The sequence below is a fragment of the Chiloscyllium plagiosum genome, chromosome 25, assembly GCF_004010195.1.
Source record: "Chiloscyllium plagiosum isolate BGI_BamShark_2017 chromosome 25, ASM401019v2, whole genome shotgun sequence".
NCBI classification, from domain to species: Eukaryota; Metazoa; Chordata; class Chondrichthyes; order Orectolobiformes; family Hemiscylliidae; genus Chiloscyllium; species Chiloscyllium plagiosum.
In genome coordinates, this window is record NC_057734.1 from 13797065 (window position 1) to 13812091 (window position 15027).

The following is a 15027-nucleotide window of genomic DNA, read 5'->3' on the forward strand; positions in this document are numbered from 1 at the left end:
AGTGGCACAGTGAATGTGATCTTCACGGACAAATCCAAAATTTGCCTTAACTCAACATCAATTCTGGAAATCTGAAATATAAACAAAATGCAAGAATTAATTAGGTCACGCAGAAACGCCTTGTAATATCTAAGGTCAATGATTTAAAGATTGCTGAAAAGCTTTTTTATACGAACATCTTGCCTGACCTGAATGTTTGCAATATTTTCTGTTTTTGTCTGATCAATATACTTGTGGAGAGTAAGAGGCATCTGGGTGCGGAAAGTGATATAATTGAGTGAAAACTGGAAGAAAAGTTTCTCTGTTTAAAATGGAAACCAGCAAAGATTATGGAGAAAAAAGGGTGGTTAGGCAGGATTGAGTGACTGCTATTATACTGACATTAAGGATGAGAATAGCAAAAAGGAGAGTTGAAGATAAGATCACAATCTCTAATTGGATGTGATGGTGTGCAGGAAAAGTATGTCGGAATACAGTAAATTGATAGATCAGGGGAGTGGCTAGGAACAGTAACTTGGAAATTCTAAATATAGAACATGATTTGAGGAAATGGGAATATTAGGGATAGAACAGTGAATCTTACCATTATGTTTTCTCCTGCCACTGACATCTCAATTGTGAAGGGATCGAGAATGAGAGGGCACGGATTTCAAATAATTGATTATAAAGACACAAAAGTGACTGTGAAGGAAAACTTGGACGCAGTTCATGGTTAAGATTTGGACCGCACTGACGAAGACAATTTTGAGGTCAGGTGAAGCGTTGCAAATTATCCTCTTTTAAAAGAGGATATGTAGAGTTGGCAGGCGGAGGTGAGAGAATGGCATGTTCAGAGAGCTGGCACAGACATGAGGGGCCGTATGGCCGCCGCCGCAGCGTCCACGAGAGATGCTGTGGCGCAGGCGTGGTGCGGGTGGAGGCTGGGTTAGTCTCGCGCTTGCGCGGTCGAGCTGGTGGCTGCAGTTACTTTTCAAAGAGTCTCTTGCTGGCGTTGGATGCGGTTGTTGGAAGGAGCTTGAGGGAAAGCGCTGAGGTAACTGGGGCCTGGAAACGAAAGACGGGGCTGGATCGGACCGGATCGGATCGGATCAGGCCAGGTCAGGCCGCGCGGCCAGGCGGGCGGTTGACTGAAGCACCGAAACCGGGCCCGACGACGAGCTTTGAAGGGTGACGGTTTGGCGAGGAGCGGCCGTGTTTTCAGAAGGAAAAGGAGTGGGAGGAAGACGTTCGTTAATAAGTGAACGATAAATGTGTCTAGGAAATTTTATGCACGGGGAGAGAGAGGGGAACGAAAAAGGCCCGAGACTTGTAGCGTGAACCGAGGGGGTGGCCCTGAGAAACCCGGGGCGCTGTGTTCGCGGAGAAGGGAAGGCGCCATGGCTGGTACCAATTACAATTGCCTTAACCGAGCTCAACTGACCTTCGAATACCTACACACCAACTCGTGAGTATCCAGATAGGGTGAGAAAATCGTGTCTGCGTCGGGGCGAACGTTTTCGGTATCACATGGATTTTGTTTCGAAAGTCTATCCTAATATGTAAACGTTTCCTTAAACCTGTCACTTGAATTCGCGTTTTATTAATGTCTGTGTGTGTTCTGAAGTGTTTATTCTTTTTAAAACGCAAAAATATCCTTAATCTGGTAGCGGTAGACGAATGTGCATATGCCTTCAGATTAAAATATGCAATGTAGGTGCGGATTTATTCGAGCTCATCAAAATAGAGGCCAGTTTGTGTCGAGGCAGGATCTGTTGGCAAGGTGGGACAACATCAACTTGTTAATGAAGCTCTTTTGACTAATATAAAAATTGCTAAAGATATTTATACTTTAACACAAATTGCAATGTGAAGTAGCCAACAGTCCTAGAAGGACTCGGCTTGTTGTGTAGCATAATCCGTTTGAAAATGCATTTGATTAACCACATTTTGTTAAAAGGAGAAGAATGTTTAAATTATTTGGGAGGTTTCTCCACACAAGGCCACCTACTTTTCTAGTCTTTACTCCATTTTGCATTTAGGTTCATGCTCCTTTATCATTTGTTTAGTTTAATTTCTTTATGGCATTTAAAAAATTTTTTTTTGTGGAATGGATGCTTTAAAGTAGTGGATGTACTTTGCAGTTTTTCAACCTAAGAAACTGGCTTGTGTTCTTCTATATCAGGCTGAATTCTGGGATGGCAGGACTAGCACATAGACTAGATCACTGAGGACAATATTCACTAGAGTTTAGAAGAATGACAAGAAATTTTGCCATGTAAAATTCATACAGGGTGGATGTGGGAATGATGATCTCAATGATAAGGGAATCATTAACCGTCACAGTCTAAGGATATGGGGTTTACCTTTTAGGATGGAGTTGAGTAATTTCTTCACCAGGAGAATGGTGAGTTGTTGGAATTTTCTACTGCAGGAAATTGTTGATGCCAAAATATTGAAGAATTCCAAGTAAGATGTTGATACAGTTCGTAGGACTAAAGGGATCAAAGGATGCAGATAGAAAGACTAAACAGGGTACTGAGCTGCATGAACAGACATGGTCATATTGATTGGCAGAGTAGGTTTGAATGGTCGACTGCTTTATGGTGCTATGTATGCTTAGATTTTACACTAGATGGAAATCCAGTTTTTGTTTTTGCTGGTTAAGTGATAGTTGCACGCTTGTAACAAGTCATGAAATTTCCTCCATGGCTAATCTGTAAGGTAGATTACTTGGAACATTCCAGATCAATCAAAATATTTTGCATTTAGCTTAATTCTTCTGGATGTACATTCATATCATAAAGGTAGCGGTGATGTGATCAGATTAGAAGATTTAAAGTTGTTTAGAGGTTGTACCTTTGGAATGGGTAACAGCTGCTAAGCAAGTGTGACAGTGCAGATCATTTTTCAGTGTTCTGTCTTTCGCATACAACTGCAGGCAAACATTGAGGAGGAACTTAAACATAACAAGGAATGGCATGAGAAGTAGACCATACAGTCCATCAAGCTTCTGCTATACCATTCAAAACAATTGTAACAGATTTATCACAGCAATTCCACTTTTACTCCCATATCCGAGACATCTAACATCTGTCTACCTGTAGCTCAAATAAAACATTCACATTCCCTTTAGTAGAGAATTTCAAGAGTGCGCAGTCTTTTGAGTGAAGATATTTCTCCTGTCTGAGTACCAAAAGAGCATCTCTTTTATCCTGAGAGAATGTCTACCGTGTTCTAGATTCCTTTAGCAGCAGAAACAACCTCTGTGTCAAACCTCTTCAGAATCTTGTGTGTTTTGGTGAAATCACCTTGAATTCTTGTAAGCTCCAGAGGCTATAATCCTGGTTTACTCAGCCTCTCATTGTTGGACAGCCCTGGTTGAAATACAATATTGCAAAGGGCATCAAGACAAGCCAGGTCTTGTCTTTGGCAGGAGTTAAGAGTACTTTCCAAAACACAGTCAAATAACATTCAGGTGTAGAAGTATTTTTACTCCTCATCTGAAGCACTGGGTTACCCAAAGCATCCATCCCAATGCATTTGGGACCTCCTCCCGAATTAATGAATATTATCATATGCAACAGATTAGTGTCTAAGTTTTTATTGGACTTTAAGTAGCTGGTTCCGCAAGTCATAGGGATATCAGCTGGTGTAATCATAGTTACTGTGTTCAGTCTTTGTCATGTATGGATCTAATTCTTGGACTTGTCAAATTTAGGTTTCACGTCGCGGCCCAAACATTTTTCAGGTTGGGATAAAAGCAACTGAAAATTTTAAATATTGATGAATCTAAAGAATGGCAGTATTACAGAATTAAATATTGATATGAGATCTATTGAAGTTCCTTTGGGTTAAGATTATTCCATCTACTGCTTGCTTCCAAGCCTGGTTAAATATTGGTACCAGGCATCCTAACCCCTCTCTCTTTAATGCAGGAGACTCCAGTAATCATCCTATGGGAATATTTGAAGAGAAAATGAGGTCTGCAGATGCTGGAGATCAGAGATGGAAATGTGTTGCTGGAGAAGCGCAGCAGGTCAGGCAGCATCTAGGGAACAGGAGAATCGACGTTTCGGGCATTCCTGAAGAAGGGCTAATGCCCGAAACGTCGATTCTCCTGTTCCCTAGATGCTGCCTGACCTGCTGCGCTTCTCCAGCAACACATTTCCATCCTATGGGAATACACCATCTAGGAGAGATGTTTGTTTAGTGACTAAGTTATGAACTTTTATTACATTGTTCTTGATCACTTACCTTATAGCTCTACTCTCTGCTTGACCAGAAAGTTCCTTTGTCAGTTTATTTCCATTGTGAGGGTTTCTGTTGAAATGCAGGTAATCAAGAGTACAATATGTAGGGCGAAGAGGACATGGAATTGTCACAAGTGGAGTATTGTTGTTTGGAGCTAAGGAAATGAAAATTGAGATTAATATCAAGATATTTCATGTAGATCCTTCCAAGACAGAAAGTTATAACTAGTTTTCTGATAGATATCAGCAAATGTTGATGGTAGACTATTTATTGTCGAGGAGTAACTGATTAATTAAACTATAAAGATTCCAGTATGCCAAGGCACATCCATTGGACTTTGATCTCATAATGAAGAAGCTTCTGCTTTGAACTTTTTTTGTCAGCAGTTTGTTTCTAACATACATGTATGTGTAATAAGGTACAGTAAGTACCTTTTTAATTTCTATTATGTTGACAGCCCATTAATTTTTATTGCAGAATTCAGTTTTTTGCCAACTAATTTGTCCTGCTACTACATGTTTCTTTACATTGCCACTGAGTATAAGGAGTAAACTCAGTTGTGAATTATATTGAATTTTAGGCTAGATGGGAGAACTGAATTTTCGTGGGCCCTCTAGGCAAAAGACTTGATCTGATATGGGTTGAAAATGTGTGGGGCATAATCAAATACAGCATAACTGATTGGAAGAAAAAAAATTGAGAGTAAAGCTAAATGCACTGAGGGTGAAGAGAAGAGAACCCTCTTGACTGCACAGAATATGGAATTATTTTGAGGTGGTGGTTGAACTACATGGAACTCAAAATTAAGTGTCCACTATCAGTTATGGTGTAAATTAAATGCATTTGCTTTTGGAAGGCTTAATGCCATATTTCTTGTCCAGCACACGCCAGCACTTATTGGGGGGAAGGAATGCCATCCTTTTGGGATGAGTACCCTGGTTATCACCTGTTGGACTTGTGTTCATCTGTTTCACAACTCTGATCTCTCCAGTCAGGCTTTCATCACATCCACAGCAACAAAATGGCCATGACCCAAGTAGCAAATAATATTCTGTATCTGTTGTGCTTTATTCCTTCTTGTTTTTGGTGGGTAGATGACATTGGCAAAGTTCTGTTTATTGTTTGTTCAGTTGTCGCTGAGAAGTTGCTAGGGCCTCTTAATTAATTTAGCCTCATTATATGTGGTTACGGGCTGCATTTGGGCCCTATTAAGTAGGAATGGAAAGCTTTTTGCCTAAACGATGTAAAGTATTTGGATTGTTGCGACAATCATTGTTTTATTTTCTTGGTATAAGATCATGTATCATTCTTAATTTGCCCTATTGAGATTTAAACTTGTGTCTAGTCCAAACGTACAGTGACTAAATAGCACCCTGTTTCATTGCGCCAATCATAAGTGTCTCATTTCTGTCCAATTTCAGACATTTTCTAATTGATCTGTTCATATCATTGCACACTTCTGGACCAGGTGGGACTTGATCCTGGGCTTACTGATTCAGATATAGGGCCATTACCACGTTCCTGGTGAAGAGCTTATGTTCAACATCGACTGTCCTGCTCCTTGGATGCTGCCTGACTGGCTGTGCTTTTCCAGCACCACACATTTTGACTGATCTCCAGCATCTGCAGTTCTCATGTTTTCCCCATTACCATCATGCATAAGAGCCCTCGTTGTCCAGCTCCATCTCACAGGTGCAGGTGAAATCATACTAGGACTATCTAGTTATCTAAATCACCTGTCTGCACTTCCTTTTCTTCATACACTGTGCCGTCCTCTCTGGAATCCTTTTAAGTGTTGTACAGGTTGTTCAGCTATAATGCGTGTTTCATCAGCGCAAATTTAAATATAAAATCATGAGGGACACAAGATGAATCGCAAAGGTCTTTTCCCGAAGGTGGGGGAGTTCAAAACTAGGGGACATATTTTTAAGGTGAGGGGAGAAATATTTAAAGAGGACATGAGGGGCTAGTCAAGAGGTTGGGATTCCTGTGGCAAGTAACTTGCCTCCTGTCTTCTCACAGTCTGTCTGCCATCTACAAGGTAGTTTGGGAGTGTAATGGAATACTGCACTTACCTGGATGAATGCAGCTTCCTCAACAGTCAAGAAGCTTGACACGTCCAGGGCAAAGCCATTCAGTTGACTGGCGCCCCATTCACCCTTGACTCAGTGAAAGTTCACAGCTTTTTCCAATCCCACAACCTCTACCACCTAGAGGTGGCAAGGACAGCGAACATATTATCTTTACTATTGTGAGTACCCCTCCAAATCCCATTCAACCCTGACTTGGAACTGTGTCACCTCACCCTCTTTGTCATTAGGTTGAAGACCTGGAACCCCTTCCTAACAACATTAGGTATACCACATGGACTGCAGTAATTCCTAACGAGTTGACTTATCACCATCACTTCAGGGATAACTGAGGATGGAACATATATTTTGACCTTGTCAGCAATGCCCACATCCCGAGAGAGAGTAAAATAAATACTGCAATGAGATTTTTTGCATGGATACAAAATGAGACCGAGGCAGTGAAGTCATGCACATAACTGACACTTGGAAACCAAGAATTACAGATTGCAAAGATTTCATTAAGACAATTTATATTGTGCTTTATAAGATAAATATATCTTTATAATAAAGAACTAATGCTCACATCATTAGTAGCTAGTGGGTAGTTGTGTTTGTGGTTATCTAACATTGATATTTAAGCCATATCAACTATGCGAAATAGTGCTTCTCTGCATGACTTATTAACCAAACGTCTCTTAAAACTGCTTTGAATTTCTCCCTCTTATTTCCAGCGCTACCATTGAGTATTGTATGCTGTCCGCAAGTTAATGTTTTGCTGTCTTTTGCACCATTAAAAATGGATAGGGAGTAGATAGGAATCACAGGCAAGCTAGGCACCTTGTACCTTAACCAAATGAGAGATGATAAATGTGCTGATAAACAAAATGACCGTGGACATCAAATCTGCATCTGATCATGTCTTTACCTGATATCGTTAAGAGTAACCATCAGACAATCCTTGTGGAAACAAAGGCCTTTCTTCATTTTGACAATAATTTCCATCATGTTGTGTGGCACTATTGCTATGCTAAATGGGACAGACTTCAAACAGATCTAACAACTCAAGACTGGGCATCCATGAGGTGTGGTGGGCCATCAACAGCAATAGAATTGTATTCCACAATCTGTAACCTCATGGCCCAGCAAATTTCCCCCACTCAACCATTACGATCAAGCCAGGGGATTAAACCCTGGCTCAATGAAGAGTGTGGAAAGGCACGACAGGAATAGCATCAGGTATACCTGAAGATGGTAAAGCTACCAAACATGCCAAACAGCATAAGCAGCAAGTGATAGACAGAGCTAAATGATCCCACAATCAGATCTAAGATCTGCAGTCCTGCCACATCAAGCCGTGGATGGTGGTGGATAATTAAGCAACTCACTGGAGAAGAAAGCTCCACAAATATCTCCATCCTCAATGATGGAAGACCTAGCACATCAGTGCAAAAGATAAGCCTGTAGCCTTTGCAGCATTCTTCAGCCAGAAGTGCCAAGTTGATGATCTGTCACTGCCTCCTCCAGTGACTCCCAGCATTACAGATACCAGTCTTCAGCCAATTTGTTTAATCCACTTGATATCAAGAATCAAGGTTGGAAGCACTGGATACTGAAAATGCTATGGGCTTTCACAAGATTCCAGTAATCGTACTGAAGATTGGTGCTCCAACCGCTCCCCTAGCCAAGCTGTTCCAGTACAGTTACAATACTGGTATCTATCAGGCATTGTGAAGAATTGCCCAAGTCTATCCTGTACATAAAAAGCAGGACAAATCCAACCCGGCCAATTACTGGCTGAGTAATTCTTGCTGTTGTCTAGTCTTGATCATCTGTAAAGTGATGGAACGTGTCAACGATAGTGCTATTAATCAGCACCTCCTCAGTGATGACCAGTTTGGCTTCCGCTAGAGCCACTCAGCTCCTGACCTCATTACAGCTTTGTTCCAAACATGGGCAACAGAGCTGAACTCCAGGGGTGAGGTGAGAGTGAGAGCCTTGGACATCAAGGTTGTATTCGACTGAGTGTGGCATCAAGGAGCCCGAGCAAAACTGGAATCAGTAGATATCGAGGCAAACTCTCTGGAGTTTCGAATCATACCTGACACATCGGAAGATGGTCATTATTTGAAGGTCAGTCATCTCAACTCCAAGGTATCTGTGCAGGTCTTCCTCAGTGGTGTTCTAGGCCCAACCATCTTTAACTGCTTCATCAATGACCTTCTCTCCATCATAAGGTCAGAAGTGGGATTGTTTGCTGAAGATTGCGCAATGTTCAGTATTATTCGCGACTCCTCAGATACTGAAGCAGTCTATGTTCAAATGCAACAAAATCTGGACAATATCCAGGCTTGGACTGACAAATGGCAAGAAACATTCACACCACACAAATGCTAGGCAATCAAACCACTGCCCTTTGGCATTCAACGGTGATACCATCATTGAATATCCCATTATCAACATTCTGGGGGGTGTTAGCATTGATCAGTAACTCTACTGGATTCACCATGTAAACACAGTGGCTGCATGAACAGGTCAGAAGCTAGGAATACAGTGGTGGGTAATTCAGCACCTGATTCTCCAAAACCTGTCCAACATCGACAAAGCACAAATCAGGGATGTGATGAAATGCTCCTGACTTACCTGGATGAATGCAACCCCAACAACACTTGAAGCTTGACACCATCGAGGACAAAGCAGTCCACTTGATTGGCACTACATCCACAAGCTTCCACTCCCTCCATAGCTAATGCTCAGTAGCAGCAGTGTGTACTATTTACAGGAATTCACCAAAGATCCTCCGAACACCCTCCTAACCCACGGCCACTTCTGCCTAGAAGGAAAGGGGTAGCAGATACGTGGGAACGCCATCACCTGCAAGTTCCCCTCCAAGCCACTCGCCATCCTGACTTGGAAATATATCGCCGTTCCTTCATGTTGCTGGGACAAATTCCTGGAGTGTCCTCCCTAATGTAGCAGGTGGACTGTAGCAGTTCAAGAAGGCAGCTCACCACAACTTCCTCAAGGGCAACTAGGGATGGGCATTAAATGCTGGCCAGTCAGCAACATCCACATCACAAATGAATAATTTTTTTAAAATGCCACTTTTGTATTTTGTAATCATGATTATCAGATCATGATAAGAAGCGATCATTTTCTTCTTTTTCCCTTAATTATCCAGCCCAAAGTTAGGGATATGGAGTTCAAATGTATAATTAAATTTGGGGTCTTCCCACATTAGTACAATGTGTTAATGGAAACATTGCAGCCCACTATTTAGTTTTCTGACAGTTTTTATATTTCAAAGGTATTGCTTCTTAACTGAAGCACCTTTTAGATTTTTGAGGTTGTTTAAATATTTTGGGCTCAGTTCATTAATAAGGAGAATGTGTCTGTGTTCAGATGTTGTAGACTTGCTGGGCTTTAATATTCCCTTAGGATCAATTCAGTGTTTCATTTATACATAATGGCAAAGGTTATATGAAAGGAGTGTAGCCTCAACTGTGCATAACATGGGCATTTAGTGACGTGGAAATCTGATTTCACTGGAGCAGAACAATTTAATGGTGAAACTGCAGACTGGCTTTAAGAAGGAACCCCAGGGGTTTTTGAACGTTTAACATATTCACTGCTGCTGCAAGGTTCTCAATTTGTAAAGCAAGAAACAAGTGTTGAGCAGCCCTGCATTTGGCAACAGTGAGAGAAAAATATCCTGAAGCTTTCAGACAGTACTAAAGCTGTCACAGTACTTACCTAAGTGGTGATGGGAAAAGTGATATCACTGAGATTTGGGAAAATGTAGTGGTGCACATTTTAAATTGTTTGCATCACACCCATCTAAATTTTTGAAAGGCACTCGGCAGTGGGATATTGGGTTGCACTAAAGATTCTGCTGATTTCTGATAGACTTTTATTACACAGAAGGAGGCCATTCAGCCCATCATATATGCCCAGTCTGCAAAGATCTAACTAGACTAATCCCATTTCTAGCTCTTGACCCATAGTCTTCAAGGCTATGGCAACACAAGTGAGTATCTAAATACTGCTTAACCTTTGAAAAGTTTTGATTCGACTGCCCTTGAAGTTAGAGAGCTCCAGACTTCCTTCATCCTCTGGATGAAAATATTTCTTTTAGGCTTTTTGTGTCTTTCTTTAAATCTATATGTCCCTGTTATTAACCCCTCTACAAATGGAATAAGTGCCTTTCTCTGTCAACCTTCTGTACCCTTCAGTGTTATGCATCTTTGACAGTTTCCTCTTACTACTTGCTGAGCCAAGGAAAATTACCCCAGCTATCCAGTCTTTCCTTGTAGTTCACACCAGACAGCATCTTGGTAATACCCCTTTTGTGCAGTCGCATCTTTCCAAAATTTGACCAGAACTGCATGCAGTACTTCACTTGTGACCTAATCACCATTTTATACAGTTCAAGCAACACCTCCCTGCTTTTGCATTCCACCTGGGCAGCTTACAGCCCCGAGGACTCAACCTTGAGTGCTCCAATTTCAAATAACCTCCCTTACCATCCTCTTCCCCTCTCCCTTCCACTCTTCCCTGACACCAATCGGATTCATTCCTCCCATTGACCTACCAGATCGTACCTTTTACCTGTCTTCACCTTTCCCCAATTCACCACCCTGACCCTGCCACCCGCTTTGCAGTACCCCAAGCCCTGAGGAAGAGTTGCACCCAAAACATCGACTTCTCCACCTTCCGATGCTGTCTGGCTTGCTGTGTTCTTCTAGCCACCTACATGTCTGTCTTGCATTCTTTTCCTCAGCTAATACAGACAAGTATCCATATGCTGTCTTAACCATATTACTTATCTGTCCTGCTACCTCTGGGATCTACAGATATGCACACAAGACCTCCAATCATCAATACTTTCCAGGGTCCTACTATTTGCCTCAGTCCTTGCAAGTGTGTTAACTCTCCCTTTTGAATTTTACTTACCAATGCATTGCCACTTGAGCAGCCCATTGATACCCTTCTGCATCTTGTGGCTATCCTCCTCATGGTTTACTCTTCTACAATTTTCACCTTGTCTGTGATAATCTTGATATTCCCCCTTGCATTTAACTTCACATCATTAATTCATATTACAAACAGCAAGGACCCCAGTAAAGATCCTGGGGAGCAGCACTGGAAGCAAACTTCCAGCTACAGAAAGCATTCTTATACCATCAAACTCTGCTTCCTGCCTGTCAACCAGTTTTTGTGATATTTTACCTTGGATTCCACGGGCTCTTTCTTTGTTGACCAGTCTGTTATGAGGGACCTTTTATCAAAAGCTTTGCTAAAGACCATGTAGGCCACGTGAAATGTATTATCTCTGTCTTTTAAAACATTTGATCAATTTGTTAAACATGTCCTTCCCTTAATAGGTGCACGCTGACCATCTCTAACTCCTCTGGCTATCTCCAAGCATAGATATATTCAGTCCAACCTCTCCACCACTGAGATTAGATTGAGTAGCCTGTAATCTCCTGGCCTATCCCTTCCTCACTTTTTAAATAATGGTACAACATTAGCAGTCTGGTACCTCACGTATGGCCAGAGAGAATATGAAAATTACTGTCAGGGTTCCTGATATCTCCTACCTTGCCCTTTTCAACGGTCTGGGATATATCTCATTCAGGCTTGTGGATTTATCCACTAAAAAGGCTGCTAAATCTATTAATACCTCCTTTCTATGTAATTTCTTCTAATATTTCACAGTCCACCACTTTGATGTCTACACCCAGTCAACCTTTTCCATTGTGAAGACTGGCACGAAGTATTCATTGAAGACTCTGCCCGTATCTTCCATATACTCTTTCTCAACCTGAGTGGCTCCTAATGGGCTCTACTCTTGCCCAACTTATTTTCTTGCTCATTGTATATTTTGTAAAGATCCTGAGTTTTCCTTTATATTAACCAGCAATGCTTTCTCATACATTCTTTGCTTTCTTTTCTCTTGGGATTCAGCCATTGTGAACATGATGTATCTGCTATAAGCTTTCTTAATCCTAACCTTTTATGTCCCTTTGCACCAGGATTTTCTGGTCTTTGTCTCACCCTTTGTCTTTTTGGGAACATATTTCTCAATACTCTCTTTTCTCCTTGAATGCCTCCCACTGTTCTCTGTTTTATCTTCAAGTCAGTGCTCCCAGTCCATTTCTTGTTATTTTTGTTCATTCATGTGATGCGGTTGTCACTGACTGGGCCAGGCTTTATTGTCCATCCTAGTTGCCCTTGAGGAGCTGATAGTGAGCTGCCACCTTGAATTGCTGCAGTCCATTTGTGACATGTAAATTCACAATGCAGTCCGCAATGTCAATCCCCCATGGGCCAAATCATATATAACTTAGCAAAATTAGCCTTTGCCCATTTAAGAACTTTTATTCCCACCTCATCCTTATCCTTAACTCAGTTACATTTAGGATAGTTATAGTAATGGTTGCTATCTCCAAAATGGTTCTCATTTCATAAGACAGGCATACCTTTTTTACTTTATGTAGGACACCAGAACTGTGCGCAGTACTCCAGGTTAAGTCTTGCCAAAGCCATATAGAGTTTCTTTGATTTTCTTGCTCCTGTGCTACAACCCTCTTTCAATGAAGCCTAACATGCCTTTTGTCTTTCTAACTGTTTTATGTACTTGCATTCTTGATTTCAATGAATGATGTACAAGGACACCCAGTGACTTTGATACATCAGCATTTTACGCCAGCAAAAAAAACAATACGTGCTTTTCGAAAAGGAATTGCAATGATTAATAAATCCTTTCTCATTGCAGAAAACCAATTCTAGGATAGCCTGTCCCTTAACCTGATTCCTCAATGTACTGGTCTTTTTAAAATAAAAATTGCATATACTATAGAAATTGTCTTCCATAGTGTTGCTAATGTGATTTGTTTGGTCTGAATGTTGTTTGTTGCTTCTTAGTTCAACCCAGACCAATTCTACATTATAGATTTCTTGCACAAATATCCTTTCTTGCTATTGCACTGATTTTATCTTTGACTAAAGCCACCCCATCTCTTCCTGATAACCTGTTACAGGGTCGTAGGGCATGGAAACAGACCCTTCAGTCCAACCAGTCCATGCTGAACATATTCCCAAACTAGGAGACAGTGAGGACTGCAGATGGTGGAGATCAGAGTAAAGTGTGCAGTGCTGGAAAAGTGTAGCAGTTCAGGCAGCGTCCAAGAAGCAGGAAAATTGACGTTTTGGCCATAAGCCCTTCATCAGGAATGAGGCCTTATGGTGAAGGGCTTATGCCTGCAATGTTGATTCTGCTCATTGGATGCTGCCTGACAGGCTGTGCTTTTCGAGCACCTCACTCTTGACTATATTCCCAAACTAAACTAGTCCCACCTCCCTGCTCCTGGGCCATATCTCTCCTAAGCTTTCCAGTTATGTACTTATCCAATGTTGTAATTGTTGTAATTGTACCCTCATCTACTACTTCTGACTGTCTTTCCTTCTCTTCAGAATGCCCTGCAACCATTTACTGACATCCTTGATCCCAGCATAAGGGAGGAAACCTAACATCCAGGTGTTATATCTATAGCTGCAGAAACTTCTGTCTGTTTCCCTTGCAATAGAACCTCCTGTCACCTTTGCTGTCCCACTCTGGATACCATGACTTTGGCTCTTGCTGTGCTCTGCTGAAGATTTTTTTAATCTGTGTTTTTTTTAACCTGAGGTTTGAGCCTCGTCAATGCCCCACTTGGCCATTGCTCCAGATCCAAAAAGTGGGTTCCGTTCCTGCGCACATGGAGGTGTGCTAGACTTGTTGTGTCATGCAAGGGGAGCATTCCAACATGGAAAGTCAGTATTCCATGATTTAACTCTTAAATTGCTCTTTCTTTGCATTTGCTACCTTCAGTTTAAAGAATATTGAAGAGAAACCAGGGACTTTAACTTTTTCCATATGCTTTGAATACACTTCATCTAAACTAAAGATCAATTTCTATTTTAAAGATTGAACAGTTTTACTTATCACAGTTGACACTTGTCCCATACTGACTCCCATTTGATGAATTCATGTTTCCTCTGTGATGTCACTCTTAAACTCTCACCTTTCTTGCACCTATTCAACTCCTTGTCTCCTTGATGCTGAAGAAAGAGGAAAACAGGGAAAAGCGCACCCCCCTCCCTTTTCACGAAACGTGCAATCTCCACCAGTGTGTTCTGTGACAGAGCATTTGATCTACCTTATTTAATGACCATGACTGCCTGACAGGCAGTTACAAAAATTAGTTAAGCTGATTTCTTAAATAGCTGACCGCATCTCTTTTTCTTGATTAGTCCTGCCCTAAAATCTCTGATAGTATTTAGATTTAAAAATTAGCTTTAATTCATATATTAAATTGCAGGCAAGTTGTCATGGATTTTATACAAGATTAACCCTTAAAGCTTTTACCTCTCTTTTTACCAATTCTCAGTGTATCCTTTAAAACAGGTATTTGAAGCTTCTTCGTACCGCCTTCAATGTCTAGCAGGTTGCTGAGATGCTGATTATTTTGTTCAGTCTAGCATTCCTGTTATTCGTATACAGTGATGTTAAGGGGAGGTGATGCCTAGTGGGATTATTACTGGACTGTTAATCCAGAGACTAGGGTAATGTTCTGGGGACTCTGGTTCAAATCCTGCCATGGCTGATGGTGGAATTTGAATTCATTAAGAACCTGGAGTTGAAAGTCTAGTGATGATCATTAAACTATTGTTGATTTTTGGAAAA

General features: G+C 41.2%; 1 protein-coding gene across 1 annotated transcript in view; it reads left to right on the forward strand.

Moving 5' to 3' along the window:
- The first annotated feature begins 987 nt into the window (after positions 1 to 987).
- The window catches only part of morc2 (MORC family CW-type zinc finger 2), a 93340-nt gene continuing 79300 nt past the window's right edge, over positions 988 to 15027 (forward strand). The window contains exon 1 of the mRNA XM_043715548.1: positions 988 to 1444. Coding sequence (XP_043571483.1) covers positions 1377 to 1444 — 68 coding nt within the window. The 5' untranslated portion in view covers positions 988 to 1376. The remainder of the gene's footprint in view (positions 1445 to 15027) is intronic.